This window comes from Urocitellus parryii, chromosome 11, assembly GCF_045843805.1.
Source record: "Urocitellus parryii isolate mUroPar1 chromosome 11, mUroPar1.hap1, whole genome shotgun sequence".
NCBI lineage: Eukaryota > Metazoa > Chordata > Mammalia > Rodentia > Sciuridae > Urocitellus > Urocitellus parryii.
The window spans coordinates 83,880,873-83,907,333 of record NC_135541.1 but is presented as its reverse complement, the minus strand read 5'-3'; the positions used below and the strand labels follow the sequence as shown (position 1 = coordinate 83,907,333).

The 26,461-nt window shown below is 45.9% G+C and overlaps 1 protein-coding gene and 1 non-coding gene across 2 annotated transcripts; both read right to left on the bottom strand.

Moving 5' to 3' along the window:
- LOC144249320 (PRAME family member 12-like) lies at positions 1 to 26,461 on the bottom strand. Its single transcript, XM_077791576.1, has 7 exons — positions 26,403 to 26,461; positions 25,697 to 25,820; positions 25,465 to 25,583; positions 2,266 to 2,562; positions 1,669 to 2,005; positions 1,430 to 1,563; positions 1 to 571 (listed from the first exon to the last, which is right to left on the bottom strand). Exons 1-7 carry the CDS (start codon positions 26,459 to 26,461, stop codon positions 1 to 3), a joined length of 1,641 nt encoding a protein of 546 aa, XP_077647702.1.
- On the bottom strand, positions 4,675 to 4,868 carry LOC144249435 (U2 spliceosomal RNA). Its single transcript, XR_013342232.1, has one exon. It is a non-coding gene; the product is annotated as a U2 spliceosomal RNA (small nuclear RNA).

Sequence of the window (26,461 nt, the reverse complement as noted above, 5' to 3'; positions counted from 1 at the left end):
CTACTGAATGGCCACTGGGTTTCCGGCAATAAAATCCGTATGTTTGAGGTGAAGAACACAATCATAAGAATAAATCTGGATGTCGTGGACAGGCCTGATGTCCTTCACCAGCTGCATCAACTCCTTCGTAACCTGGTCAAATTTCATGGGGTTGATCTCAGTCCAAAAACCCCAGAGGATTTCATCAAAGCTCTCCAGAGGGGCAGGGTACTTCGCTTGTTCCAGCGGCAGGCTAGCAGTGTGGCTCAGCAGGTTCTTAAGAGCAGTCAGGGGGATTTGGTTCCCACAGAAACTGAAGGTTTTGAGCTTGGAACAGTGACCCAGGGCTGGTGAGATGGCATTTAGCTGGGACTCTGTTATCTCACAAAACTCTAAGACCAGGGTCTCAAGGGTGTGTGCCACCTTCTCCAGCAGGACCCGGAGGGGCTCAGGACTCATATCTTTCATGGAAAAAGAGCTGAGATCCAGAAACTTCAGTTGATCAGTGCTCGGACACATGGACAGATGCTTTAAATCCTTCTCCTTGAGCGGACAACCTCTCAGCGAGAGTGTTTTCAAGGGGGTCTGACTCCTGGAGAGAATGGAAAGAGTTACTTCTGGTCAATAAAGGCACCAAATGGATATAGTGGGAAATGGTAGAAGAGAACTGTTTAATCTCAAACCCAAGGTCGCCCTGTCCTTCTGATGATGGTGGATCCCTAGGACACTGCGGGTTGCAGAATCTGCTCCTAAACATCACCCAATTTCAGGGTGAGCCTTTCACCACCACTTGAGTGATCAGGTGAGTCCATCATCTCTAAGGCTCCTCCCCAAGGAGGATCCAAGCCCAAGGCCACAGCTCTGGCGACAGGAGGTCAGGGGGAGTCATGTATGAAGGACAAACCCAGGCAAGATGAAGAAAACCAACCAGGGTTATCCACCTGCAAAGCTCACACCTTGTACCCTCCATCCCTCCTCCTCACCCTGAACTCCAGAATCACCACCTGAGGCTCAGAGCAGCCTTCCCCAGGGGGGCATTGGGGGCGGCTCCTCTGCTCCCCTCTGGAGAGCACAGAGCTTTCCTGTTGCAAGGTGCAGGTGTGGGGGCTTCCCTCCTCCAAGCCCTCTCCTCTGCCCCGTCTCCCACCTCCTTTGCTGGCCAGGCCTCCCAGGGAAGGAACCTCACCCACCCTCACTAGCTCCTTTCCCCCCAGCTGGTTTCCAAGCATGGTGGCACTTCCCAGACCATGCACCACGGTTTAGCCCTCTGCTTCTGTGTGGGTGGTGATGAGACCCTCCTTCAGGACTGAGCAGGGGACCAGACCCGGAGGTCACTCGGTCACTCTCCAGCATCTCCTTCCCTGACATGGCCAGTGGCCAGGGCACAAGCCCTTTTAATGCTCGGTAAGCAAAAATGGCTTTTGCGGCAAGGCGCACCCCTCATGCTTACAGGAGGATTTTGTGCAGCGCTCCGTAGAGGAAGAAGACGTTGTTCACATAGAGCTCGTGGAGTTTTTTCACCTTCCGCAGTTGAAGGCTGAATCTATGGGAAAACCACCTGTTTAAAGACCGGCTGGTGAAGACCTGTGGGCTCAAGTCGGAGAGATGGAGGACGCGAAGGTTTCTCATCTCAATCAGGCAAAAACAAAAATGTTCCATTGTTTCTCGAGTCCAATGCTGAGCATTCACCTCCAGTTCCTGCACGTAGTACAATGGCAGAGTCCTCAGGAATTTAGAGAGTTTCAAGTAGAAACCCCCGATCTGCAGCTTCTCGCAGTATATACGGACCACCCCCTTTCTCTCCTCCACCCACTCCCTGAGGCTGCCAAGGAATCTTTGGAAGACTTTGTCCAGATCGAAATCTATGAAGATCTTCAAGTGTGGCTTCGCTGCTCTTTGGCTATATTTCTCTCTTTCCTTTGGAGACATGGCCTCTTGTGAGCAGGCACCCAGTGGGGCTCTGGACCACTCATTGCAGCTGTCCTGATTCACTTCCCGAAAATCGATTGCTTTCAGTTTCCATTTCCTATGGAGAAAATGGGAAGGAGGTTCGAAAAATAGACAAAGACTCACCCAACTTCCAACCTGTGCATTAGACCCCAGTGAACCCCTTGTTCTGGGTGGCTACTCTTCTGCTCTCCTATGTTTCTCCATGCCCTTTCCCCTTGAATCCAGCCAGGGACCCTTCCTGTGGAAGGGGCAGGGCAGCCTCCTCCCTGGCACCACCTGGTCCACCCTTCACCCTGTCCTGCCTCCCCCAGCTGTCTCTTCCTGGGCCCCCCTCACCTGGGGTAAACGTTCTGGGAAATCAGCAAGTCTAGCCCATTGAGTAGGGTTTTTAAGGCCTTCACATCTCTTGTCTTCAGCAGGTACTCCACAGGCAGACAGGCCAAGGGGCAGGACAGCACCATTTTCTTTACCATCTCCATGTGACCCCCCATTATAGCCTCCTTGTACAACTGCAGGGTGAGCACCCTGGGCAGGTACTCCAGATTGGGGATGGGCAAGGCTTCGTTGCGCAGTACATTCTGTATCACCAGGTCCTGGAGTGTGGGTATGGTCCTGATGCTCATCCTGTTGAATCTGCAGGAAACAGAGGTACCCTTTCAGGCCAAGCCAAAAAAACCTCTCCTCAACCAGTTGAGGTCCAAATCCTGGTAAGCCACAGCTCTGGTGGTGGGGAACAAATCCCCACTATCCAGTTTCCACTTCTGGTCCTCCCAACTCTAATCCCTCTGGTTATCAAGCAGTCTGAAGGCTCACCAGTCCCATTATGTACAGGTGACTCATCGTCACTTTTGAGATCCTGGGGAGTGAACCAAGGGCTGAATGCATGCCTTATCACTGATCCCAAACCTAAACCTCACTTAGGACCCCCTTAAAGAGAATAGAAATGTCACAGGGCCAATGCCCAGCTTGGTGGCACAAGCTTGTAATTCTAGCAACTTGGGACACTGAGGAGGACTACAAGTTCAAGTCCAGCCTCAGCAACTTAACAAGACCCAAGGCCCTCATGAGAGAACCAATCAGAATAAAAAATTAAAAGGGCTGGAATGTGGCTAAGTGGTAAAGCACCCTGAGTTTAATCCCCATTACCAAAAAATATTTTTTTAAAAAATGAGAACCTCAAGTTCAAGGGCAGACTGGGAAACTGAGCAAGACCTTGTTTGAAGCTCAAGATGTGGTTCAGTGGTATTGAGCTTGCCAAGCATGTGAGGCCCTGGGTTCAATTCCCTGTACCACACATACACACATAAAACCATATACATATGTGGACATGTACAGATGTAAATCTAGATATAGCTATAGCTTAGGGCTGTGCTGAGGGTGGTAGCTCAGTTATATAGGAGGTTACTGAGCCCACATATAGCCTTGGGTTAGATCCCCATTGAACCACAAAAATGAAAATCAGAACCTTTTGTTGCTAGGAAGTTTATTTGGGGTTCCTGGTTTCAGAGGTTCATTCCATGGACAGCCAGCTCCATTGCTCAAGAGGCAGAAGAACATGACCAAACAGAGCCTCAGAAAAGCTGATCAGTACAGGGCAGCCTGGAGGTGGTGGGCATGGTGCCAAGAAACTTTAACAGGGGTTCACGGGATGCTTTCACTATATCCCTTGTGGCTTTGAAACTTATATGTTTCTCCCCCCACCCCCTGCATCTTCTTTTCTCTAATCTTCTCTTTCATGATCTCCCTGATGTCCTTCTTGATCTCTCCTTCCTAATCCCATTTTCTTGAATCACCTCTATAAAAGCCCCCTGTTCCTGAGGATAGGCAGAAGCATAGGCTTTGGGACACTAGTCCCTGTGTTTCTTCTTTGCTAGCAAACAACAAACCTTTTTCCTTTTTCTCAATATCTTGTCATTGCTATTGGATCGGCATGGAGGATGGGGACCAAGCCTTTGGTGGCAAAAATATAAACCCAATGACATACCCACAGGGCCCTATTTCCTCCAGCCACACCTCACCTGCCTAGAGTTTATCACCCAGTATGTAGTCCTATCAAATCTATTAAATAGATGAATGTACTGATTATGGATCTTATAACCCAATCCTCTCACTCCTTGCACCCCTTGAACCTTTGGGAGAATACATTCTATCCAAACTGTGACACCAAAATCCCATAATAAAACACTGATATAAAAATGTATACATCACGTACATGCACACATATTCTTTTGTTTTAAGGTGATGGGGTTTGAACCCAGGTCCTCCTACTAGGCAAGTCTTCTAACACTAAGCACACCCTCACCCTGTTTTAAGCTCTAATATAAAATAACTTGTAAAATCACAATACCGCAAATTCCATGAACTGTCATTTAAAGGAATATAGACTACATATGCAAATTGTCAAGACAATTCAAAATCAAATAGATAGCTCTCACTTAAAAATTTTGGACTGGGCCAGGTGCAGTGACACATGCCTGTAATCCCAGCAGCTTGGGAGGCTAAGACAGGAGGATCTTGAAAGCCAGCCTCAACAATGGTGAGGCACTAAGCAACTCAGTGAGACCCTGTCTAAGCAACTTAGTGAGACCCTGTCTCTAAATAAAATACAAAAACAGGGCTGGGGTTGTGGCTCAAATGGCCGAGTGCCCCTGAGTTCAAACCCTGGTGCCCAAAAAAGAAAAAAAAATGGGTCCAGTGGTGCATGCTGGTAATCCTAGAAATTTAGGAGGCTGAGGCAGGAGCATCAAAAGTTTAAGGCCAGCCTTAGCAATTTAGGGAGATTCTAGGCAACTTACTGAGGCCCTGTGTCAAAAAAAAATGTAAAATGTGCTGGAGATATAGCTCATTTGTAAAAAAAGTCAAGTTGCAGGTCAGCCACAGAACCTTAGCAAGAAGTTGACCAACTACACTTGATCTTAGCCAAAAGGCCGAGAAGCGATGAGAAGTTGACCAACTTAGATCCTGATTCAAAATAAAAAACAGGTCTATGGAGATGAGGCTCAGTGGTAAAGTATCCTTGGGTTCAATCCCTAAAGAAGCAGCAGCAGCAGCAATGGAGGCAACCTGAGCTGCAGTCACCAGGGCAGACTGGCTGTGGGTAGACAGGGTGGCACATCCTTAGGGAGGGCTGTCACTTACCCTATCTGCACGTCTGGATGGAATGGTATGGCTCTCCAAGTGTCAACAGATCCAGGCACTGACTCTTGGTCCAGGATTCTCTGGAACCTTCTCTGCCTGGTCTGAAGCTTTTATTCCTCCTCTCCAAACCCCTCCCTTCTAATTGAAAGCTCATATCTGACTAGATTATTGAATCTCATCCAATTAATCCTGGTTGGATTTTCAGCTTATTAATTGGTTTTAGCAGGTCTCCAGGCAGGAAGGGGAAGGGATTTTGGGTGGGGTGGAGATCCTCTCATGGATTTCTTTCACAGTTTCATTCACAGGGTCACCCTCAGTTCTGAGCACGAGACATCAATGGACTTAATCTGATAATGGACAGAGAGAAACACCTGAAAGCTCATTGTTTAGGGTTCCGTGGCCACACTAATATTGTGAACATGTTCTAGAGTTAAAATCTCTTATGTGTGATGGCTCACTTCTTTAATCCCATCTACTATGCCAGAAGCCCCAGAGGCTGAAAGAGGTCAATCCCTAAAGTGAGGAGCTCCAGGCTAGCCTGGTCAGCAGGGTGAGAACCCATCTCAAAAATAAAAACAAAAATGCTTTATGAAGCCGGGTGTGGTAGCACACACCTCTAATCCCAGTAGCTCCAGAGGCTGAGGCAGGAGGATTGCAAGTTCAAGGCTGACCTCAGCAATTTAGCAAGGCCCTGAGCAACTCAACAAGACTCTGTCTCAAAATAAAATACAAAAAGTGGCTCAGTAGAAAAGAAATTGGAAAGGAGTTGCTAGAGACACAACAGAGACTCCTGCAACCTCTCACTACACTTGAGGACAGGGAGGGAGAAGCAGTCTTTTGCTCCCTTACAAGGCATAGGATGTTTCAGGGTGATCGGTTCAGCAAACTGGCTTGAGAATATTTTCACCAAATATGAGCTGGGGCTTGAGACCAGAGAGCAGCTTTGACTACCAGCCCTAGGAAGGCCACTTTTCCATGTCTGAAGCCACTGAGTGCCGAGTCCGGCTAACGGGGCTGAGTCCGGCGAGGGGCGGCTAGGTTAAGAAATACACAGGTCACCAAGGTTCTTCATCCAGGAGGAAGCTAGCGCTTGCTTTATTGCCAAATTTGTTCCCCTTATATATGTTTTTTAACAGCTGCGGGAAATTACTCAAAAGTGAGGAGGGAAGAGTAGTAACTGCGTCCTTGGGTTACACCACCGTCCCCTATCAGAAGGCTCCCAACAGGTCAAAATGTTCCCGGGAGACACATATGCTTGAGGCAGATAAACAGGAAACCGCAAGCCTGCGTCCTGGCCTTGTGAGCTGGCCACATTGACATGCAGAACAAAGAAGTGGGGGTTGAGTCCCCAGGGGCCAGTGTGGGCCTGCTACCAGCAACTGAGGGTGGAAGCTGTGGGTACCTCTCAGAATGTTGGGGAGCAAGAAATGTAGGTCAAAGTGTGGGTCTCTCTCATCATGGTAGCCACCACCTGGAGCCTTTCAGGGTCAGGGTTCTTCTGACAGGGGCATTTCCCAGGCAATGCTGAGCCCCACACAGTGCCAGGGTCCTTTATCCTAGAAAAGCAAAGTATAAGGAACAATGACATTTTAAAGAGTGTTAGATAATAGTGAGGCATGGTGGTACAGGTCTGTAGTCCAAGAAACTGAGGAGGCTGAAGCAGGAGGATTGCAAGTTTGAGCCTGCCTCAGTACTTGAATTTAGTAAGACCAACAGCAGCATATCAAGTCCCTGTTTAAAAATAAAAAGGACTGGGGAAGCCAGGCACAGTGGTGCATGCCTATGATTTCATCGGCTCAGGAGGCTAGGACAGGAGTATCTTGAGTTCAAACCAGCCTCAGCAATGGTGAGGCACTTAGCAATCAGTGTGACCATATCTGTAAATAAGATACAAAAATAGGGCTGGGGATGTGGCTCAGTGGTTGAATGCCCCTGAGTTCAATCCATGGTACCCCCTCCCCCAATAAAAAAGGACTGGGGATGAAGATCGGTTGTCAAGGACCCCTGGTTTAAATTCTTGGTATAAATAAAAGCATGTCAGATAAGAGTTATATGAGATGGCTATTTTGGACTATTTTATGCTCTAGGCTCTAACAGACTAGACTGAAAATCAAAATGCAGTAACCCATATTAACACTCAAACAGAAATTAAGTTGATATATGACCTTTGTAAAAATTAGGAGAGAAAGAAGACAAAACCTGAATTCCCAAACAGGCCTGTGTCAATGGCATGACAAGTTTGAATCCTTATGTCTTTTTGTGCAATCAAAAATGCAACAACAGGAACCAGGCATAGTGGCACATGCGTGTAATCTCAGCGGTTTAGGAGGCTGAGGCAAGAGGATAGAGAGTACAAAACCAGCATCAGCCATTTAGAGAGGCCCTAAGCAACTCAGTGAGACCCTGTTTTAAAAATAAAAAAAATCAAAAGGGCTGGGGATGTGGCTCAGTGATTACGTGCCCGTGAGTTCAATTCCCAGTACAAAAAAAAAAAAAAAAAAAAAAAAAAAAAAAAAAAAAAAAAAAAAAAAGAACAATAACAGGGATAGGAAATAAGCTCAGTGGAACAGTGTTTGCCTAGCGCATGTAAAACCTTGGGTTCAATCCCTGGTACAAAAAAAAAAAAAAAAAAATGCTAGCAAAAATACTATCTTTTTTTTTTTTTTTTTTAATGTATCCTGGGGATTGAACCCAGGGGTGCCTTACCAATGAGCCATGTTCCCAGTTCTTTTTTATTTTGAGACATGGTCTCAGAACGTTGCTTAGGGTCTTGCTAAATTGCTGGGGCTGGCCTTGAACCTATGATCCTCCTGCCTCAGTCCCCTAAGAATCTGGGATTATAGGTGTGTGATACCATGCTCGGCTTTGTCTCATAAGTTTTGACAAAAATCATGAAGTGTTTTGTGCTGTGGGTATAGCTCAGTGGTAGAGCATGTGCTTTGCAAGTGTGGTGTCCTGGTTTTGATCCCCCGTGCCTCCCCCAAAGCCACATAACTTTATGATTTATTCTGTGATAGAATTCTGTGAATTGTGAGGGCTACTCTTAAAAACTGATGACCACTCTTGCGTTGCCCAAACTTGGAGAGCAGCAGCCCTCTGGTCCTCCACACTCATTTTGGAAACACAGCTTCCTGGGAACATTTAGTGTCCTGCCCCATTAATATACAGATTTTTTTCCTTCCTTCCTTCCTTCCTTCCTTCCTTCCTTCCTTCCTTCCTTCTTTCCTTCCTTCCTTTCTTTCTTTCATTCTTTTTTCTTGTTTGTTTGTTTGTTTTTATTTTTGGTACTGGGGGTTGAATCCACCTATTGCAGGGCAGAAACTGAAGAATATGGATAAATAAATAATTTTTTTTTTGTGTGTGTGTGTGTGTTTTATTAGAGTTTAATTCAGGGATGCTCTACCACTGAGCTACATTCATAGCCCTTTTTATTTTTTATTTTGAGACAGAGTCTAACTTGCCCAGGCTGGCCTCAAACCTGCCATCCTCCTGCCTCAGTCTCCCAAGTTACTAGGATTATAGGTATGTGCCGTTGTGCCTGACCAACAAACTACTCTTTTTACCATGTCCTACCTCACTCAGAAATATTTAATGTTTATTTTAACTAGATTAACTTGTTTCATGAAGCCCTATCAGATGGAAGAAAACTAAGTCCAGTATTTAAATTATGTTTCACTTGATTCTAGATGTAAAGATATTTAAAATTAAAAAAAATTTCTGAAAACTCTGTTTAGATTCACAAAAAATGGAGTATATGTGTATGGACACATTTAAATAATTCAATTATTATTAAGTTTAATTTGTTTTGAGATAGGGGCCTCACAATGTTGCTTAGGCTGCAGTGTTCTTGGAATCCTTCTGCTTAGCCATGGGGGAGCAGTTGGAATTATAGGACTGGGCTACCATGCCTGACTTCAGTTTAATGTTATACCCCTTCCTTCCTTCCTTCCTCCCTTCCTTCCTTCCTTCCTGCCTTCCTTCCTGCCTTCCTTCCTGCCTTCCTTCCTTCCTTCCTTTCATTCTTTTTTGTTGTTTGTTTGTTTTGTTTTTATTTTTGGTACTGGGGATTGAATCCATAGGTGCTGTACCACTGAGGTACATCCCCAGCCCTTTGTTTGTTTTTTTGTTTTCTTTTGAGACAGGGTTTTCCTAAATTGCTGACTTTGAATTTGCAATTCTCCTACCTCAGTCTCCCAATTTGCTGGGATTAGAGATGAGCACCACTGCATCTGTCTCTATTTGAAAATATGGGAAGGACACAAAGTAGCCACATTAATTATATAATTATAAAGAGCGCAACACGGGTTCACTTGATGTTTTGACTATATATGGCCCATGGGGCTTTGAAACATGTATATATATATATATATTTTTTTTTTCTTTTGCCCTAAACTTCTCCCTGATCTTCTTCTTCCTGATATCTCCTATTTAATCTCCTTTTCTCTGAATCACCTCTATCCCCTACCCCTTTCCTGTGAATAGGTAAAATCACAGCAATACACCTTCTTTTTCTTTTTTCTCAAGACCTTGTCTTGTTATTAGATTGGTGTCCAGGACGAGGACTGCGACAGGGGCATATCAAGTTTGAGGCCAGCCTGGGCAATGTAGGGAGACCCTGTCTCACAACAACAATTTTATTTTTAAAGCTTGGATATAGAGAGCTCAATGGTGGGGCACTCCTCGATTGAATCTCCAGCACTGTAACTAAATAAACAGAAAACAATAAAACAAAATTAGAAAACCTCCATTGCTTTAAGAAAAACAGAAGTATGAAAACCCTTACACCTTTAATTCCCTTTAACTATAGGAAAAAGAGGTGTCTAGGGCATGAGAATATGAGACTTCATCTTTTAATCCCAAAAAAGTGACTTGAAGTAGTCTGGGGTTAACCAATCCATGATTTTTCTCTTGCTCCACCTCTTGCCCCTCCTTACAGGGAAAATAACTTTGAAACTCTCAATCTACTTCAAGCTCTCCTCTTGCTGCCTTTGGGGGTTTTTGTGGTACTGTTTTTTTTTTTTTGTGGAATCTAGGGGTGCTCTACCTCTGAGCTATATCCCCAACCCTTTTTAATTTTATTTGAGAAAAGCTCTCACTAAGTTGCCCAGGCTAGCATTGAGTGTGTGATCCTCCTGCCTCAGCCTGCGAAGTGGCCGGGACTACAGGGAGGTGTGCACCATCAGGCCCAGTAATTTGCAGTGAGCAACTCCTCTACCATAGAGCTACATCCCTACCCAATATGGGTATTTTCTTTTAATCTAATGAACACTCTTTTCTTGTTTCAAGAAAGAAACATTCCTAAAGCCATAATGTTAAATATTAAATCTAATGCATTTACAAGATGAAAATTTATTCAACTAAAAAGCAATCCATGACCTGGGGAACTCCATATTGAAAGATATTTTCTGGCCAGGTGCGATGGCGCATACTCATAATCCCAGCAACTGGGGAAGTTGAGCAGGAGGATCACAGCCTGGGCAATTTAGCAAAGCCCTAAGCAACTTAGTGAGAGCCTGTCTCAAAATAAAACAAAAAGGGCTGGGAAGGTGGCTGAGTAGTCAAGCACCCTAGGTTCAATCCATAATACCAAAAAAGAAAAAAATATATCCGAAGTAAATACAATTTTATAATTTTTTTTTTAAAAAATGACACGATTTAACCAACTAATAAATCAATGGTAGAGGCCTGCTTATCTGATCAAAACCTTGTGTTTGTTCTTCAAGGTGTTTAAATTTGGGGTGATGCCAGGCATGGTGGCACACCCCTTTTATTACAGAGACAGGAGAGGCTGAGGCAAGAGGATCACAAGTTCAGGGGAAGCCTCAGCAACTTAACGAGGCCCTCAGCAACTTAGCAAGACCCTGTCTTAAAATAAAAAAATAAAAGCTGAACATGGTGGCACACACCTGTAATCCCAGCGGCTCAGGAGGCTGAGGCAGGAGGATAGTGTGTTCAAAGCCATCTTCAGCAACAGCAAGAATTCTGTTGGGATAAGCAACTCAGTGAGACCCTGTCTCTAAATAAAACACAAAAAGGACTGGGAATGTGGCTCAGTTGTTGAGTGCCCCTGAGTTCAATTCCTGGTACAAAAAAAAAGAAAATAAAAGAAAGAAAGAAAGAAAGAAAGAGAAAGAAAGAAAGAAAGAGAAAGAAAGAAAGAAAGAGAAAGAAAGAAAGAAAGAAAGAAAGAAAGAAAGAAAGAAAGAAAGAAAGAAAGAAAGAAAGAAAGAAAGAAAGAAAGTTGAGGGTGGTAGTGCTTTGTTAACAGGAAAACATCAATTTTCATCAATTAGGGTACAAGTTTCTTTCTGTTGAATCGAATAAAATAAAAGAAAGCAAGAACTACTATTGAGCCCAAGTTATTCACCTCAGATCACATTGCTGGAAGAGAATCCAGAGTATTATTAAAATGCTCAGGGGACCTGGGAGGAGTTCAGGAACTATGGGTCATAATTTATGTTCTGAGTGAACTACAGAAAATACCGGGGTGCTCCGGTTGGCCTCTGGGGCTGGCATCCACTTTACTGCCAGTTCTGGGAATCTCTAGTGCACCCCAGTCCCCAGGCAACCCGTGTGGACCTTCACAGTGCCAGCCCACATTGTCCACCAGAGGCATATCCACAGCTGTATCCTGCCAGGTGGCACAGAGCTCCTGCTGCACGTTCCTTTTAAGCATTTATTTTCCTCTGAAGAGCCGCAGCCTCTGCTTCTCCTGCTGTTTTCTCCTGGATCCACCGTTTTGTTTGTTTGTACATACTTAACCTGAGTCTAATCATAAAGAAATATCAATCAATTGTACCTTGAGGTACAGACTCTCATAATCCCAGCAGACTCTCTAAATAAGCTAATGTTATAAACAATTTTTGAAAATATTGAGGGAATTCCTAGTTCATTTATTTATTATTATTTTTATTCTATTTTGTTATACACAATGACAGTCATTTCATATTACACATATAGAGCACAATTTTTCAAGACACTGACTGTACACAGAGTATTTTCACAACATTCATGTCTTATACATGTACTTGGGGTAATGGTGTCTGACTCATTCCACCATCATTCCTACCCCTGGCCCCCTCTCTCCCCTCCCTCCCCTTCCTGGCCTGCTTTTGAAGACCAATGTCTTTCCACAGTGGACTCGACTTCACACAAAGGGTGCCATGTCCCCAGATGCTGAGATCACGGTGGCTTCCCCTGTGCAGCTCATCTAGATCTCCCTCGCAGGTTTTGCCCTTGTTAGGGGAGATTGAAGACTTTGGATGAGAACATTCTGGAAGCAGGGCAAGCAGGAGGCATGCTCAGGTACATTGAATATGAAACATTTTAGCAAAAAGAAAGAAAAAAGGAAAAAACCCTCCCCAACCAGCGGTACTGGCTCTAAGTAATAAAACAGTGAGAAAGGTCTATGATAATTGCTCCCGAGAGTCTCAAGCCTTCTCTCACAAATTCACTTCTGTTTGAGTTTTTAAAAACAACTTCATAAAATACAATATAAAAACAAATTGGTTTCATCTTTGTTTGGTTCTGATTGGTTGTTTGTACTACCAGGGACTGAACCCCAGGTTGTTCTAACACTGAGTCACATCCCCAGCTCTTCTCAGTTTTTATTTTGAGAGAAGATCTCATTGAGTTGCCCAAACTGGCCTGTTTTTTTCTTTTGAAGGTGTGGGGCTACAGAGGATTAAACTCAGGGACACTCAACCACTGAGCCCCATCCCCAGCCCTATTTTGTATTTTATTAGAGACAGGGTCTCACTGAGTTGCTTAGTGCCTCACTTTTGTTGAGGCTGGCTTTGGACTTGCGATCCTCCTGCCCTAGCCTCTGTAGCTGGGATTATAGGCATTTGCCACCAAGACCCACACAAACCATTGTTTATTTATTTATTTATTTTTGGTACCAGAGTTTGAACCCAGGGCGCTTTACCACTGAGCTACATCCATAGCCCTTTTTATTTTTTATTTTGTGACAGGGTCTCACTAAGTTGCTGAGAGCCCTGATAAATTACTGAGGTAATGATGATCTTTTTTGTGATCTTCCTGCCTCAGTCTCCCAAATTGATGGGATTATAGGCATAAGACACAGCACCTGGCAAAAACTGTTTTTAATATATATTATATGATAGTCACTACTTTTTAAAACTCTATGATAACTAGATTCATTGATTTACTTACTTATGGTACTGGCATTTGAAACCAGGCTTTTTTAGTTTGGCTCTGCCTCCCCAGGCCCCACCCTTTTTTTCTTCTTTTATTTTAATTGACTTTTAAAAAATAAATGACAGTAGAATGCATTACAATTCTTATTACACATATATAGCACATTTTTTCATATCTCTGGTTGTATATAAATTATGTTCATGCCAATTCGTGTCTTTATATATGTACTTTGGATAATGAAGTCCATCTCATTCCACCATCCTTGCTAATCCTCTGCCCCTTCCCTTCCCCTCCTGCCCCTTTGCCCTATCTAGAGTTCATCTATTCCTCCCAAGCTCCCCCTCCCTACCCCACTATAAGTCAGTCACCTTATATCAGAGAAAACATTAGAATGGCATTTGTTTTTTGGGGATTGGCTGACTTCACTTAGCATTATCTTCTCCAATGCCATCCATTTACCTGCAAATGCCATAATTTTATTCTCTTTTATTGCTGAGTAAAATTTCATTGTGTATTAGGCCACTTCTTTTTTTCATTCATTCCTGCTCCAATGCTGAGGCCAGGAGCCCTTTGCGGGGTCACAGCCCTGGTGATTTCTGTGGAAAGCAGCTGTTTAGGAGTCCTCAAACACTCTCTGAAATGCAGTATTCCAACTAAGTGAGATCTGGATCATGGACCCACAGAGAATTCTGCCTTCCTCTGGCCTGCCATCTTCATTCTCCCCACCCTTTTTAAATGCTGGTGATGGAACCCAGTGATGCTTTAACACTTAACTACCTCCCCAGTTCTTTCTTTTATTTTGATACAAGTTCTGGCCAAATTGCTAAGGGCCATGATAAATTGGTGAGGTCAGCCTTGAATTTGCAGTCCTCCTTCCTCAGTCTCCGATGTGGCCAGTGTTATAGGTATCTGCCACGACACTTGGCTCTGGCACTTTTTTTCCCCCTAATCCACAGAGAGAGGTTTATTTGGTAAAGTAGAAACAAATTCTAGGGATAGTGGTGCAATCTCAAGGAATATGCCTTTGGGGTTAAAGCAAGGAATACTCACTCAAGGCAGAGTGCAGGCTGTCTCCAGAGGGAGAGAAAATCTCTGGAACTAGTTTTATTTATCAGTGAAGAAGAAAGCTAGGTTCAAGCATTAAATCTTTCACTTGTGTTAGTTCTGGGGAAAGTGGTGAGTTAGGGGGCTTTACAGATTCTGGAAGAATCTTCAGATTCACATTTGTATTTCTTGCTGGGAGCCTGCCAGCCTTGAGATAAGCCTGGGTGTCCCAGTGCAGGTTTCTGGTGTTAGCAGAACCTCCTAAGTCAAGTTGACATTTTTTTCTGACTTTGAGGTCTGGGTAAATTTGCCTCTGACAGTCAGGCAAAGTATCTCACCCCTGTAACCCCAGCAACTCAGAGAAGCTGCCAGGAGATGGCAAGATCCAGGCTAGCCTCAGCAGCTTAGTGAGACTCTGTCTCAGAATAAAAAAAAAAAAAGATAAAAAGGTTAGAGATGTAGCTTGGTGACAGAGAACTCTATTCATACAGCTGGGAAAAGGAAGGAAGGAAGAAAAGGAGGGATAGAGGGAGGGAGAGAGGGAAGGAAGGAAGAAAGAAAAAGAGGGGGAGGAAAAGAAAGGAGAAAAAGGAGGAAAAAAGAAAGAAATGGAGGGTAGGTGAGAAGAAGGAAGGAAGGAAGGAAGGAAGGAAGGAAGGAAGGAAGGAAAAAAGGAAGGAAGGAAGGAAGGGGAAGAAAGAAATTGCTTCTGGCAGTATATGGACCAAGACCAAGCAAGATTGGTTAGGGTTGAAAATCCATCAGGAATGCAAGATTGGTTTAACCTTTGGAATAAACCTGGAATGCAAATCTCCTGTGATATCTGAATAACAATTTCATTGATTAACCATATCAATGGAATAAAGCAAAAAAAATCATCTCAATTGACCCAGGGAAAAATATTTGTCTGCCAGGTATGATGGTGCATGCCTGTTAACCCCAGCTACAGGAGACTGAGGCAGGAGGACCACAGGTTCAAAATCAGCCTCAGCCATTTAGTGAGACCCTGTCTCAAAATAAAACATAAAATGGGCTGGGTACATGGCTCAGTGGTTAACTGCCCCTGGATTAAATCCCAAGTATCCGCCCACCCCACAAAAAATATATGGGAGATTCAGAGAGCGAGAAGGGAATGCTAAGAATGTCCGCTAGGCAGGAATAAATAGGTGGCTGGGTGGGGGGAGGTGTGGAGAGCGAGAAAGGTTTTTCTTTCTTATTATTTTCTTTCTTGTTTTCAATGGAAAATTGTTTCTAAATTGGCAAAAATGATCTATGAGAGAAGATGAAACAAGATTCAAGAGAGATAAGCTAAAAACAGGGAGAAGGCATTGAGAAGCCAAGAGGTACCCATGCTTGATACAGGATGAAGGGCAAGGCCAGGGAAGGTGTCTGCATTACTGTATCTTTTACAGGGAGAATGTGGTTGTGCATTACGTGGGGAAAGAATTATGAAAACCGAGTGAAGTTTGCCCACATGGGCCCCTTAGGATTGCTGGACTTTCATACACACTCACACATGCACACACACACACACACACACACACACACACACACGCACATACATAGTGATCATAGCCTCAGGTTCCATGCTCAGCTCCAAGGGAGATGGAGACACAGCCCCCGCCCTTCAAGGGGCAGCTCCATCTATCAGGTGAGATTGTCCAGTAAACAATAGGAAAACATCCTTAGCCCATGATCCAGTCCTGGAGCTCCAGGTATTAACCACATGAGTGAAGCTGCCCCAGGGGGTCGGGTGGGGACCCCAGCTGCTCTGTTCAGTGGCACAAGATGTCCTGCAGTTGGGGAATGGAAACACACACAGTGGTCCACACAGCTGTGAAAAGATGCAGGGGACCTGAAGTGCAGTCACCAGGGAGGGAAGACAATCGAGGGCAGTGTACTGTAGACATTCCTGAAGACAGAAAACCAGGGGCACAGGATAAAGCCCAGTGGTTGCCAGGTTTGGGTGGGAGAGAGGGCTGAACAGCTGGAGCACCAAGGGACTGTAAGCTGTGAATTATTCTGCGTGACTCTATAATGGTGGATACAATGTCATTGGGCATTTCTAACCCCAGAAGTGTAGACTCTAGAACTGAATTCAACTACGGACTTCGCATAACACTGATGTGTCATAGTAGAGGTGTAATGCCAGATACGAGGAACCCCAATAGACCTCCAGGAGCTGAATCAGATACAGTCAAACAAGAGTCTTTATTGCAAGCTTGAGCCTGGACTCACAACCGTTTCCAATGCAGTTGTCCCAAGGAGTGAGTCCTGGTCCTTTGTTCAATGAGATTTTATAAGTTTTGGGAGATACTCTATGTGTTACAACATCACACAGCAAATCATCACACACCGTGGGAAAATCAAACAACTCTTAACACTTAACTCTTAACTCTTAACACTGGCAGGAACAAGTTGGGTAGGGGTGATTGGTTAGTTCAAGAGGGTGATTCCTTTGAACTGACTGGTTTAATTCATGAAGGGTGTATGTGCTAAACTACATGGTTTCCCAACATGTTATCAACCACCAAGACTACTGGGGGTTCTTCTGGCATTCCAAGTATTTTCCCCTCTCTCATGCTAATTTGTGGTTGCTAGGGGGTTGCTATGGGTCCTCACCTAGCCTAACTGAGTCAGGGACACCTGGTGCTGCAGATCTCTCCTGTTACTTGCAGACAAACAACTTAGCAGGGTAGGTATGTGCTTAGGAATGCTCAGTGGGTTTTTCCAAGCACAAGGGTCATGCCCCCTCCCTCTGGACAGGCCTTGAGGTAGAAGCTGTTTTCAAAAATGGAGTCACATCGGTTTCTCAGAGGCATGAATTGTAGCATAAGTACCACTCTGGTGTGAGATGCTGGTCCTGGGGGAGTTTGGGAAGGCAGAGGGATTTGGGAACCATGGAGCTTCTGCTCAGTTTTGAGGTGGTTTAAAAACTACTCTAAAACAAAACAAACAAACAAACAAAATCCAGCCTATGTTAAAAAAAGGGGAGGGAGTAGGGTTCCAGATCTAATGTTGATCTCTCCTTCTGTTTACCTGGGAATCTTTGCTTCCCCAAATGCCAAAGTATAATGCCAGAGAGGCACATCCAGGCAAGGCTAGAGGGGACAGTGGAAGGTGATGAGCCCAGCCTAACTCCATCTTAAGATTGGGAGCCATCTTGTCACAAAGACATGAAAAGGTAATTTCTGTTTTACTATATATTACTGTGATTTCTAAACTTGCTTGGAATGCCTGCCCATGCCTGGAACTCACCCATGCCTGGCTTTCCCTGACTAGATAACAACCCTCTCTTAAACCTTAGTGGTGCCTCATAAATTCTGGTGCCTCATAAATTGGGATCTAAATTTACTCCCTAACTTGAAATGTTGAGCCATGTAGATCATTTACCTACTACTTGCCTTTGTATTATGCTTGTGAAAATCCTGTAATCTGTGAGTTTCCAAGACCCTGCCCCTTTGTAACATTTTGTGCTATAAAACCTTGTTTCTAGAGAGCTGGGGGACTGTCCTCTAACCCACGGGTTTCAGGAGAGACAGTGCTGGCTGGCCAGAATACAAGCTTGCTTTAATTTGATATAAAATTGGAGTTGGGGGTCTTCTTTGCCTCAGCCTCCGGAGTTGCTGGGATGACAGGCATGAGCCACTATGCCCAGCTAACATTTTACTATTCTGAATGCTTTATTTAAAGAAATAAATCTCACTCATTTATGTCTAAGATTATTTTTTTATGTCTTGTTTGCTTTGAGAGAGCAAATCAAGCTAGACATTTATTTTAAATGTAGTATTTGAAAGTACTCGTTATGTTTTGGATCTAGAAATGTTCCCCTAAAAGCTCACATTTTGAAAAAAAAATGTGATTCCCCAGTGCAGCAAGGTCGGAGGTGGGGCTAAGGCAGTGATTAGAGCCCTAGTGCCTCATTGTTTAATCTACTGGATGGGCTAACAATTTGAGTGAGTTACTGAGCTGTAACTGTAAGGGGGAGGGCGTGCCTGGAGCAGGTAGGTCACTGGGTAGCTGGCCCATGGGGGATTGTGCCTTGTTGCTGACTCTTTCTTGCTTTCTCTGCTTTCTGGTTCCCAGGAGCTGAGCAGCTCTGCTCCACTAGGCCTTTGGGCCATGTTGTTCTGCCTCACTCAGGGTCCAGAACAGTGGAGCTGGCTAACCCTGGCTGAGGCTCTCCACTTGTGAGCCAAAAGAAATCTTCTGTGAACTATCTGTTGGTGCAGCGACTTGTGGTAGTGTTGGGGTATTTTTGCTGATGATGTCATCGGTGGTACAATTTTTCCAACAAGAGCCGTCAATTGGCTTGGTGTATCTTCCTCCCTTCTGCTTGTCATGACAAAGACCTCTCCACAGATGTGGCTGTATACTGGACCAGTAGTCAATGATGGGTAAGATCCAATTACAGTGGTACCAACCTAAGACAGGAGGCTGACGCCCTGAGGTCAGCTCATCCGAAGACGGGTAAGGACCATATGTAATATTGGACAACCTAAGGCAGGCACGGTCCCTAAGCCACATGCTTGTTGTTTAAACAGAGAGGGGGAGATGTTGAGAGCCACAGCCAAAGGGGCCCCAGCAAACTTCCAGCTGCCAGCAAACTTCCAGCTGCTGCCTGATGATTGGCTCACAGCGGCCCCAGCATCATCTACTGATTGGCTTCTCTGCGTTGATATTCATTGGGCTGTTTCCCTGCCTTTTCAGACCACGGAGCTGCTCATTGGGGGACTTCTTTGGCTCCGCCCACGCGACCCAGCCAATTGGCCTCAAGAGCAGGAGGATTGTGGGAGGTGGAGAGGCTTGTGTGGGTGAGAGGCTTGTGGAAGCCGGTGGCGGCAGTTGGGCTCTGAGGGTTTTTTCCTGAGGAGCTGTTTTGTTTGGCGTTTGTAGTTCTAAAAATAAAGTTAGTTTCTTTTGACAAGTGGCTCCTGAATTGTGCCCAGCCAGACTGCGGCAATCTTCTGCCTTTTTTCTTTCCTAAAGATTGAACCCAGGGATTCCTTTACCATTGAGCTACTCCCCATTCCATTTTTATTTTATTTTTTAAATTTTGAGACAGGATTTCACTAAGGTTCCAAGCTGGCCTGGAACTTGTGATCCTCCTGCCTCAACCTCCTGTGTTTACAGGTGAGCACTTTCATGCCCATTTAATTTTTTCTTTTTTTTTTAGGTGGTGGGGTTCCAGGGATTCAAGTCAGGGGTACTCAGCCACCAAGTCACATCCACAGCCCTATTTTGTATTTTAGAGACAGCACCTCACTGAATTGCTTAGTGCCCCACTTTTACTGAGGTTGGCTTTGAAGTATCGATCCTCCTGTCTTAGCCTCCTGAACCACTGGGATTACAGGCCTGTGCCACCCTGCCCAGCTCTCTGTTTTAAGTTCTTTTTGTCAGGCATTTTGGTTACAATAACAAAAGCTAACCCAGTACTAAATTTCCCTTACAGTTTTGAAACCAATTAATATTAACATTATTTAAAAAATCACAGCACAGATATTTATACTCAAACATCATTTTACAGTACTGGGTTTTGAAAAATACCACTCAAAATTAGTCAATGGTAGTTATGCTTATAAAAACTCATGCCACGAGTTCTGAGCTACAGCAGGTGGCGTGTGAAATCTATTACTTGGAAAAGTTTATCTTGAGATCACTGCAGGTAAACAGTCTTGGGCTCCTCAAATCCATCCTCTTCTGGCTGCTGAACGCTAATTTTCCTTAAAACTTCATTTTTTAATTCCTTTTCGGTTTTGGGGACTGAACCCAAGGATGGTTAATCACTCAGCCACATCCCTAGCCCTCTGTATTTTTTATTTTGAGACAAGGTCTTGCTAAATTGTTAGGGCCTCATTGAATTGCTGAGGCTGGACCTGAACTTTGAGTCCTCCTGCCTCAGCTTCCTGAGCTTCTGGGATTACAGTCATGTGTCACCATGCCCAGTCCATTTATTCATCTTTCATTCATTTTTGTGGTCCAGGGGAATGAACCCAGAGGCTCTCTACTACTGATCTATATCCCCAGCCCTTTTATTTTTATTTTAAACAAATTTTTGGTACTAGGGATGAAACCCAGGAGTGCTCTACCACTGAGTCATATCCCTAGCCTTCAATTTTTCTTCAGACAGGTTCTCACTAAGTTTCTGAGGACCTGACTAACTTGCTGAGCTGTGAATGTAGCTCAGGGGTAATGTGTTTACCTGGCGGGCAAGAAGCCCAAGTCCTATTCCCCACCCCAGGAAGGGGGGAATCCTTCACCTCAGTCTTTTCCCAGCTACCCTGAAGCCAGGGTTCTGTGTCCTCTACATTTGCAGCTACATGCTAAATTTCATTTCTAAGTGCCCAGAGGAAAGCTTTTCCTATGTACCCGACTGGGAAGCACACAGTAGCAGCACAGGTACCTGGGCCATAAAACATCCAGTTCCACCACGTTAAAAGGAACCTGTCTGCCCAGTAAGCACAGGAGAGGGCACAGGCCTAATGTCCCTCAGTATCCCCATCAGCTTAGCACAAAGCTGGACAAACCTCCAACGTGGAGAGTAGGACACCGATTGGTCTACAGAGGGGCGGCACACACGCTTCAGGCTTAAATGGCTCAGCCTGGCAGAGTGCAGCAGGTGGTTCTCCAGGACTGATGTGGGGAGGCACCATAGAAGCTGAACATGGTGAGCTGGGAGCATCGGTTCAGGGAAGGAGGATGGCATGGAGCTGTGAGTCCATGACCTCACAGTCCTGCAATTCCAAGGTCTGCAGAGTAGCTACAACTTTCTGTAGAACTTGGAGGGGCACCGGACTTCAACTGGATGTTTTCTTGGAGGAAGAGGGACTGGGAATTGAACCCAGGGGTGCTCTAACACAGACCTACATCCCCAGTCCACTTCCTTTTTTTTTATTTTGAGACAGGCTCTTGCCAAGTTGCTGAGGATCTAAGTCATTGGGGCTGGTTTGGAACTTTTGATCCTCCTGCCTCAGCCTCCCGAGCCACTAGGATTAGAGCTGTTCACTACCACACCTGGATTTAAATTTTGATGCCATCAAGATTCATGTGATTCAGCTGACTGATACCCAGGCACAGGGACATATGCTTCAACTCTGATTCCAAGTACAGGGAGGTGGTAATTGAGAGGGTCTGGTGGGAAGGGTTGCCTAAGGAGACACCAGGCAGTTAGTTCTGAGGAGCGATGTCAAGGTGGGAGAAAACAAATTGGCCCAAGCCCAAGATCACCCTGACGCTCTGATGATGGTCAACACCCAGGATTCTGCTTGTTGCAGAATCTGCTCCTTCACATCACCCATTTCAGAGTGAGCCTTACACCAGGTAGGTCCACCATCTGCAAGGCCTCCATCCCTGCTCCTCACCCTCAACTCTGAATCACCACCTGAGGCTCAGAGCAGCCTTCCCCAGGGGGGCATTGGAGGTGGCTCCTCTGCTCCCTGCTGGAGAGCACAGAGCTTCCCTGTTGCAAGGTGCAGGTGTGGGGGCTTCCCTCCTCCAGTGCCTTCCCCTATACCCTGCTGCTCACCACCTTTGCTGGACAGGCCTCCCAGGGAAGGAACCTCATACCCACCTCACTAGCTCCTCTCCCCACCACCTGGCTTCCCAGCAGCGTTCCACTTCCCAGACCACAGACCCCTGTTTAGCCCTCTACTTCTGTGTTTGTGGTGATGAGTCCATCCTTCTGGAATGAACAGGGGACCAGACTCTGAGGTCACTCGGTCACTCTCCAGCATCTCCTTCTCTGACATCTCCAGTGGCTGGAGTACAGCAACTGCAATTTATTTGTTTATTTATGGTGCTGGGAATGGAACCCAGGGGTGCACTACCACTGAGTCACATTCTTAGCCCTTTTTATTTTTTGAGGCAGGTTCTCCCTAAATTGTTGCAGCTGGCCTTGAACTTATGATCCTCTTGCCTCAGCCTTTTGAGTTGCTGGGATTTTAGTTCTGTGTGTTGAGCAGCTGAGGCAACTGACCCTACCTCAAAATAAATTTATTAAAAGGACTGAGGTTGTATTTCAGTGCTAGAGAGCCTCAGGGTTCTATCTCAAGTACTGAAAAAAACTTTTAGAGAGAAATTATAAAAGCTGGGTTACAGTATCAGAGGATTTGGATCTTAGAGATGGAAGGGAAAACTCTTATCTCAGTTCTGGGTATAGGGAGACCTGGGATGTCTTTCCTTCTTCAGGTAAGAGAGAAATTTTCTGCATAATCAGAGCATAACATAGGTAATAGACTTTTTCTTTCTTTCTCTTTTTTGTGGGGGGGGGTACCAGGATTTCACTCAGGGCTACTGGATGACTCAGTCACATCCCCAGCCTTATTTTGTATTTTATTTAGAGACAGGGTCTCACTGAGTTGCTTAGCGCCTCACTTTTTGCTGAGACTGGCTTTGAACCTGCAATCCCTCTGCCTCAGCCTCCTGAGCTGCTGGGATTACAGGCATTTGCCACCACTCCAGGCAGTAATAGACTTCATCTGCAGAGAACTCAAGTTTATCCAAGGAGGTCTTATGGCTCTCATTCGCCACCTGCCATTAAAGGTGAAGGAAAACTATTTTAGAATCCTGTGCCATAGGAGACCATAAAACAAATCATTTGCAAATTGAGTGAGAGGCATTTCTAGGACATTGTATGGTTGAGAGGTCTTGGCATGATGCAAGAGAGGGGTGATGTAGGGTTTCAGGGCACACTTGTAGATTCCCAGACTGGGTTTATTGCTGATTTTTCAGAGGGCAACACTGTTGGCTCTGCTTATCACCTGGGTACCAGAGACAGCAGAGTGAACTTGTCTGCTATGAACCATTTGGAGTCTGCAGGCCCATTAGATGACAGGTGCTGGGGTTTGGAATTGCAGGAAATCTTGCTTTTATAATTGTATCTATTGCACCTAACTCTTGGGTACATGTCCAACCTCGCTTTAGGTTTCTTGACTGATGGGTTGTTAAATTTTACAAGGATTCGTAAGTCGTATTCTATGAAGTTCTCTACAACAGTAGGGCACCCTTGGGTTCAATCCCCAACACACACACACACACACACACACACACACACACACACACACAGAGAGAGAGAGAGAGAGAGAGAGAGAGAGAGAGAGAGAGAGAAACTCAGACTATTTTTCCCTGAACCTCAGCTCTTGTGAATACAGCTGTGGTCCACTATGACCTGAGTAATTCAGATGGAAGTCTCCTATTATCCCCAGATAAACTCCTTTGGAGAGCAGGTTAGTGTTCTCAATTCTGTGGGCAACCACAGGTGCATAACCCCAGTAAACAGCAACATGCATCGGAAGGAATGGCACCCAGAGAGAAGTAAAGAATGGAGGGTATACTCAGAATGGCCCTGCATTATTTTTATGCCAAGAGGTCCTCGGCTCCAGTGTCACTTATCAGCACTGATCAGCCACTGGGTCAGCTTCCTGAACTTTAATTTGAAAACCTTGGAGGACAGCAGAGGCTCTGCCGCAAATTCCCCAAGTCGCTCGTTTGCAACCATCCATGCAGGGGTAATGCCCTGTGTACCTCTCAGCACAAATGTACTTCCAGAAACTCAGATTCCTGTTTCTGACTCCTAAGGCACAAGTCCCCATTGGTCCCAAGTCTCTCATCTCCTGACGGGAACCAAGCCCCTGTGACTCAGGCCTCCTGCATCAGCTTTTCTCTTCCCATTTGTGTTAAGCAGTGCCCTGGCATCCTGTTTCTAGTTACCCTTGGAGAGACACTCGTGTCTTACCTTTATTTTCAAGTGCACAGGAGAACTTTTCTGATATATGCATCCCACTAGGCAGGCAGCCAACAGCAACATGGACTGGAGGGCAGGTTATAGATAAACCAGTTGCCACATCTATGGCAGGGTTTAGTATAGAAAAGGACGTTCTTTGGCTCTCTCACATCCCTCAGTATCTCCATCAGCTCATCGATGAGTTGGAAAAGTCTCCCTGGGTGGATGGCACCCTGGGCATCATAGCTCTCCAGAGGGGCAGGATACTTCTCTAGGCTCAACAGGGTCAGCCTGGAAGTGTGAAGCAGCAGATTGCTCAGGACTGACATGGAGATGTCATTCCCATTGAAGCTCAAGACCCTGAGCTGGGAGAAGCACCTGAGGACAGGTAGGATGGCCTGGAGCTGGGAGTGTGTGATCCCACAGTTCTGCAAGTTTAGGGTCTCAAGGGTGGCTGCAGCATTCTCTAGCAGAATTATAAGAGGCTCAGGACTGAAATTTGTCAATTTGCTGTCCCACAGTGTCAGGTGTATTAGCTGATCAAGGTTTGGAGACCCCGACAGATCATTCCAGTCTGGATCTGAGAGCTGGCAGTTGGTTATTGAGCAGGTCTCCAGGGGGGTCTTCAGGAGTGTAAGCAAAGATCAAGCAGTTAGTTCTGAGGAGTAATGTCAAGGTGGGAGAAGACAAATTGGCCCAAGTCCAAGTCACTCTGACCTTCAGATGATGGTCTCCACCCAGGACTCTGCCTGCTGCAGAATCTGCTTGTTCATGTCACCCTGTTTCATGCTGAGCCTTTCACCCCCACTTGAGTGACCAGGTGGGTCCATCATCTCTAAGGTGCCCCTCCTCACTACCAAGCAGAAAGCCACAGCTGTAGCCAGAGGGGGTCAGGGTGAGACATGCACAAATAACAAACCCAGGCAACATGGAGAAACACAAACTGGGGTTGCCCTCCTGCGGGGCTCAGACCCTGTACCCTCCACCTCTGCTCTTCACCCTCCAGTCCAGAATCACCACCCAGAGCTCAGAGCAGCCTTCCCCAGGGGGGCATTGGAGGCAGCTCCTCTGCTCCCTGCTGGAGAGCACAGAGCTTCCCTGTTGAAAAGTGAAGTTATGTGGGCTTCCCTTCTCCAGCGCCCTGCCCTCTACCCTGCTTCTCACCACCTTCACTGGACAGGCATCCCAGGGAAGGAACCTCACATCCACTCACTAGCTCCTCTCCCCCCACCTGGCTCCTCAGCAGAGTTCTGCTCCCCAGACCATGGACCCCTGTTTAGGACTCTGTTTCTCTGTGGGGGTTTATTTGAGACCTGGCTTCAGGACAGAGTAGAAACAAACATTTCATTGACTTTCTAACTTCTCCATCAATGTTAAGTCACCATGGCTGGCACACAGCAGGTGCCTACTGAAGTTTCATGTAACAAAGAGTTTTCTCTGATCTCCTAGGAAAGTTCCCTCTGTTTTCTCACCTGACCACCTGGCACAGCTGGCCATCTAGGAGAAAGAAACCATCCAGGTACAGCCTCCGGAGGCTGTCCATCTTGGCAAACTGTGAGGTAATATCATCCATCAACTGATCTTTCTCCTCCTGGGAAGCATAGGCAGACACATAGGGGAGAAAAAGAGCTTCCTCAGGTTGCTCATCTGCCCCCAATAGGTAGCAAAAGTAGACAAAGTAGACAGTCTCCAGGAACACTGCACATCCACTTGCTGGATAAAGTCCAGGTCCAATCTCTCCAAGATCCTCTTGATGTTATAAATGGGCAAAGAGCACATCTGCAGCTTCTTGCAGCACAGCTGTAAGACCCTTCCTCTCATCCACCCACTGAAAGAGGAAGGAGAGGAATGCATTCAGGGGTCTTTGCTGAAAGCACAGGTTTACTAACACCTTCAAGGGCAGAGTGGGCCCTGTGTCTAGAGAGGCCATCACTGTTTGCCTCTCCTTCATGACTCCTGGTGACCAGGCATGGACCTCAGCTCCAGACCACATTCTCCAGAAGTTCACATGAACCTTCCGCACACCCAGCACCTGCAGTTTCCACCTCCTGCGGGGACCACAGCAGAGTCTCAGCCCTGAGGCCCCTTCCTTCACCTCTCAGCTGCTGCCCCCTGCTCCACATCTTCCTTCTGTCTCACTTTTTTCTACTCCTTGCCCCTCCAATCCAGCCTGGTGCCCCCACCTGTACCAGCTGAGGGAGAGGCAGGCACAACCTCCTTCAGGAGTCATGGCAGCTGCCACATGCACCCTCCACATCGGGAAGCCACTCCCAGTTGGGGCTCAGCATGGCCAAGGCCTCTCCAACCCTCCTTGCTGGCAGCACAGGAAGCCTGTTGGACACACTTCAGCTCCTACTCTCCCTGCCCACACCCTGCCGCCCAAGGCACTCCCTTCCAGGGTCCCCCTCACCTGGGGCGATCCTGCTGGGCAGCCAGCATATCCAGCCCATCCAGTGCCACTCGGATCAT

Bases quoted from the DNA above. Each gene is read 5' to 3' on its own strand.
- LOC144249320 (XM_077791576.1), bottom strand. From the start codon at position 26,461: ATGATCCGAGTGGCACTGGATGGGCTGGATATGCTGGCTGCCCAGCAG. The intron at 2,563-25,464 runs GTGAGAAAACAG...TGTTTCCTGCAG, and splicing joins CAGCTGTGCCAGGTGGTCAG to ATTCAACAGGATGAGCATCA. The intron at 1,564-1,668 runs GTGAATGCTCAG...TTGAGCCCACAG, and splicing joins ACTACGTGCAGGAACTGGAG to GTCTTCACCAGCCGGTCTTT.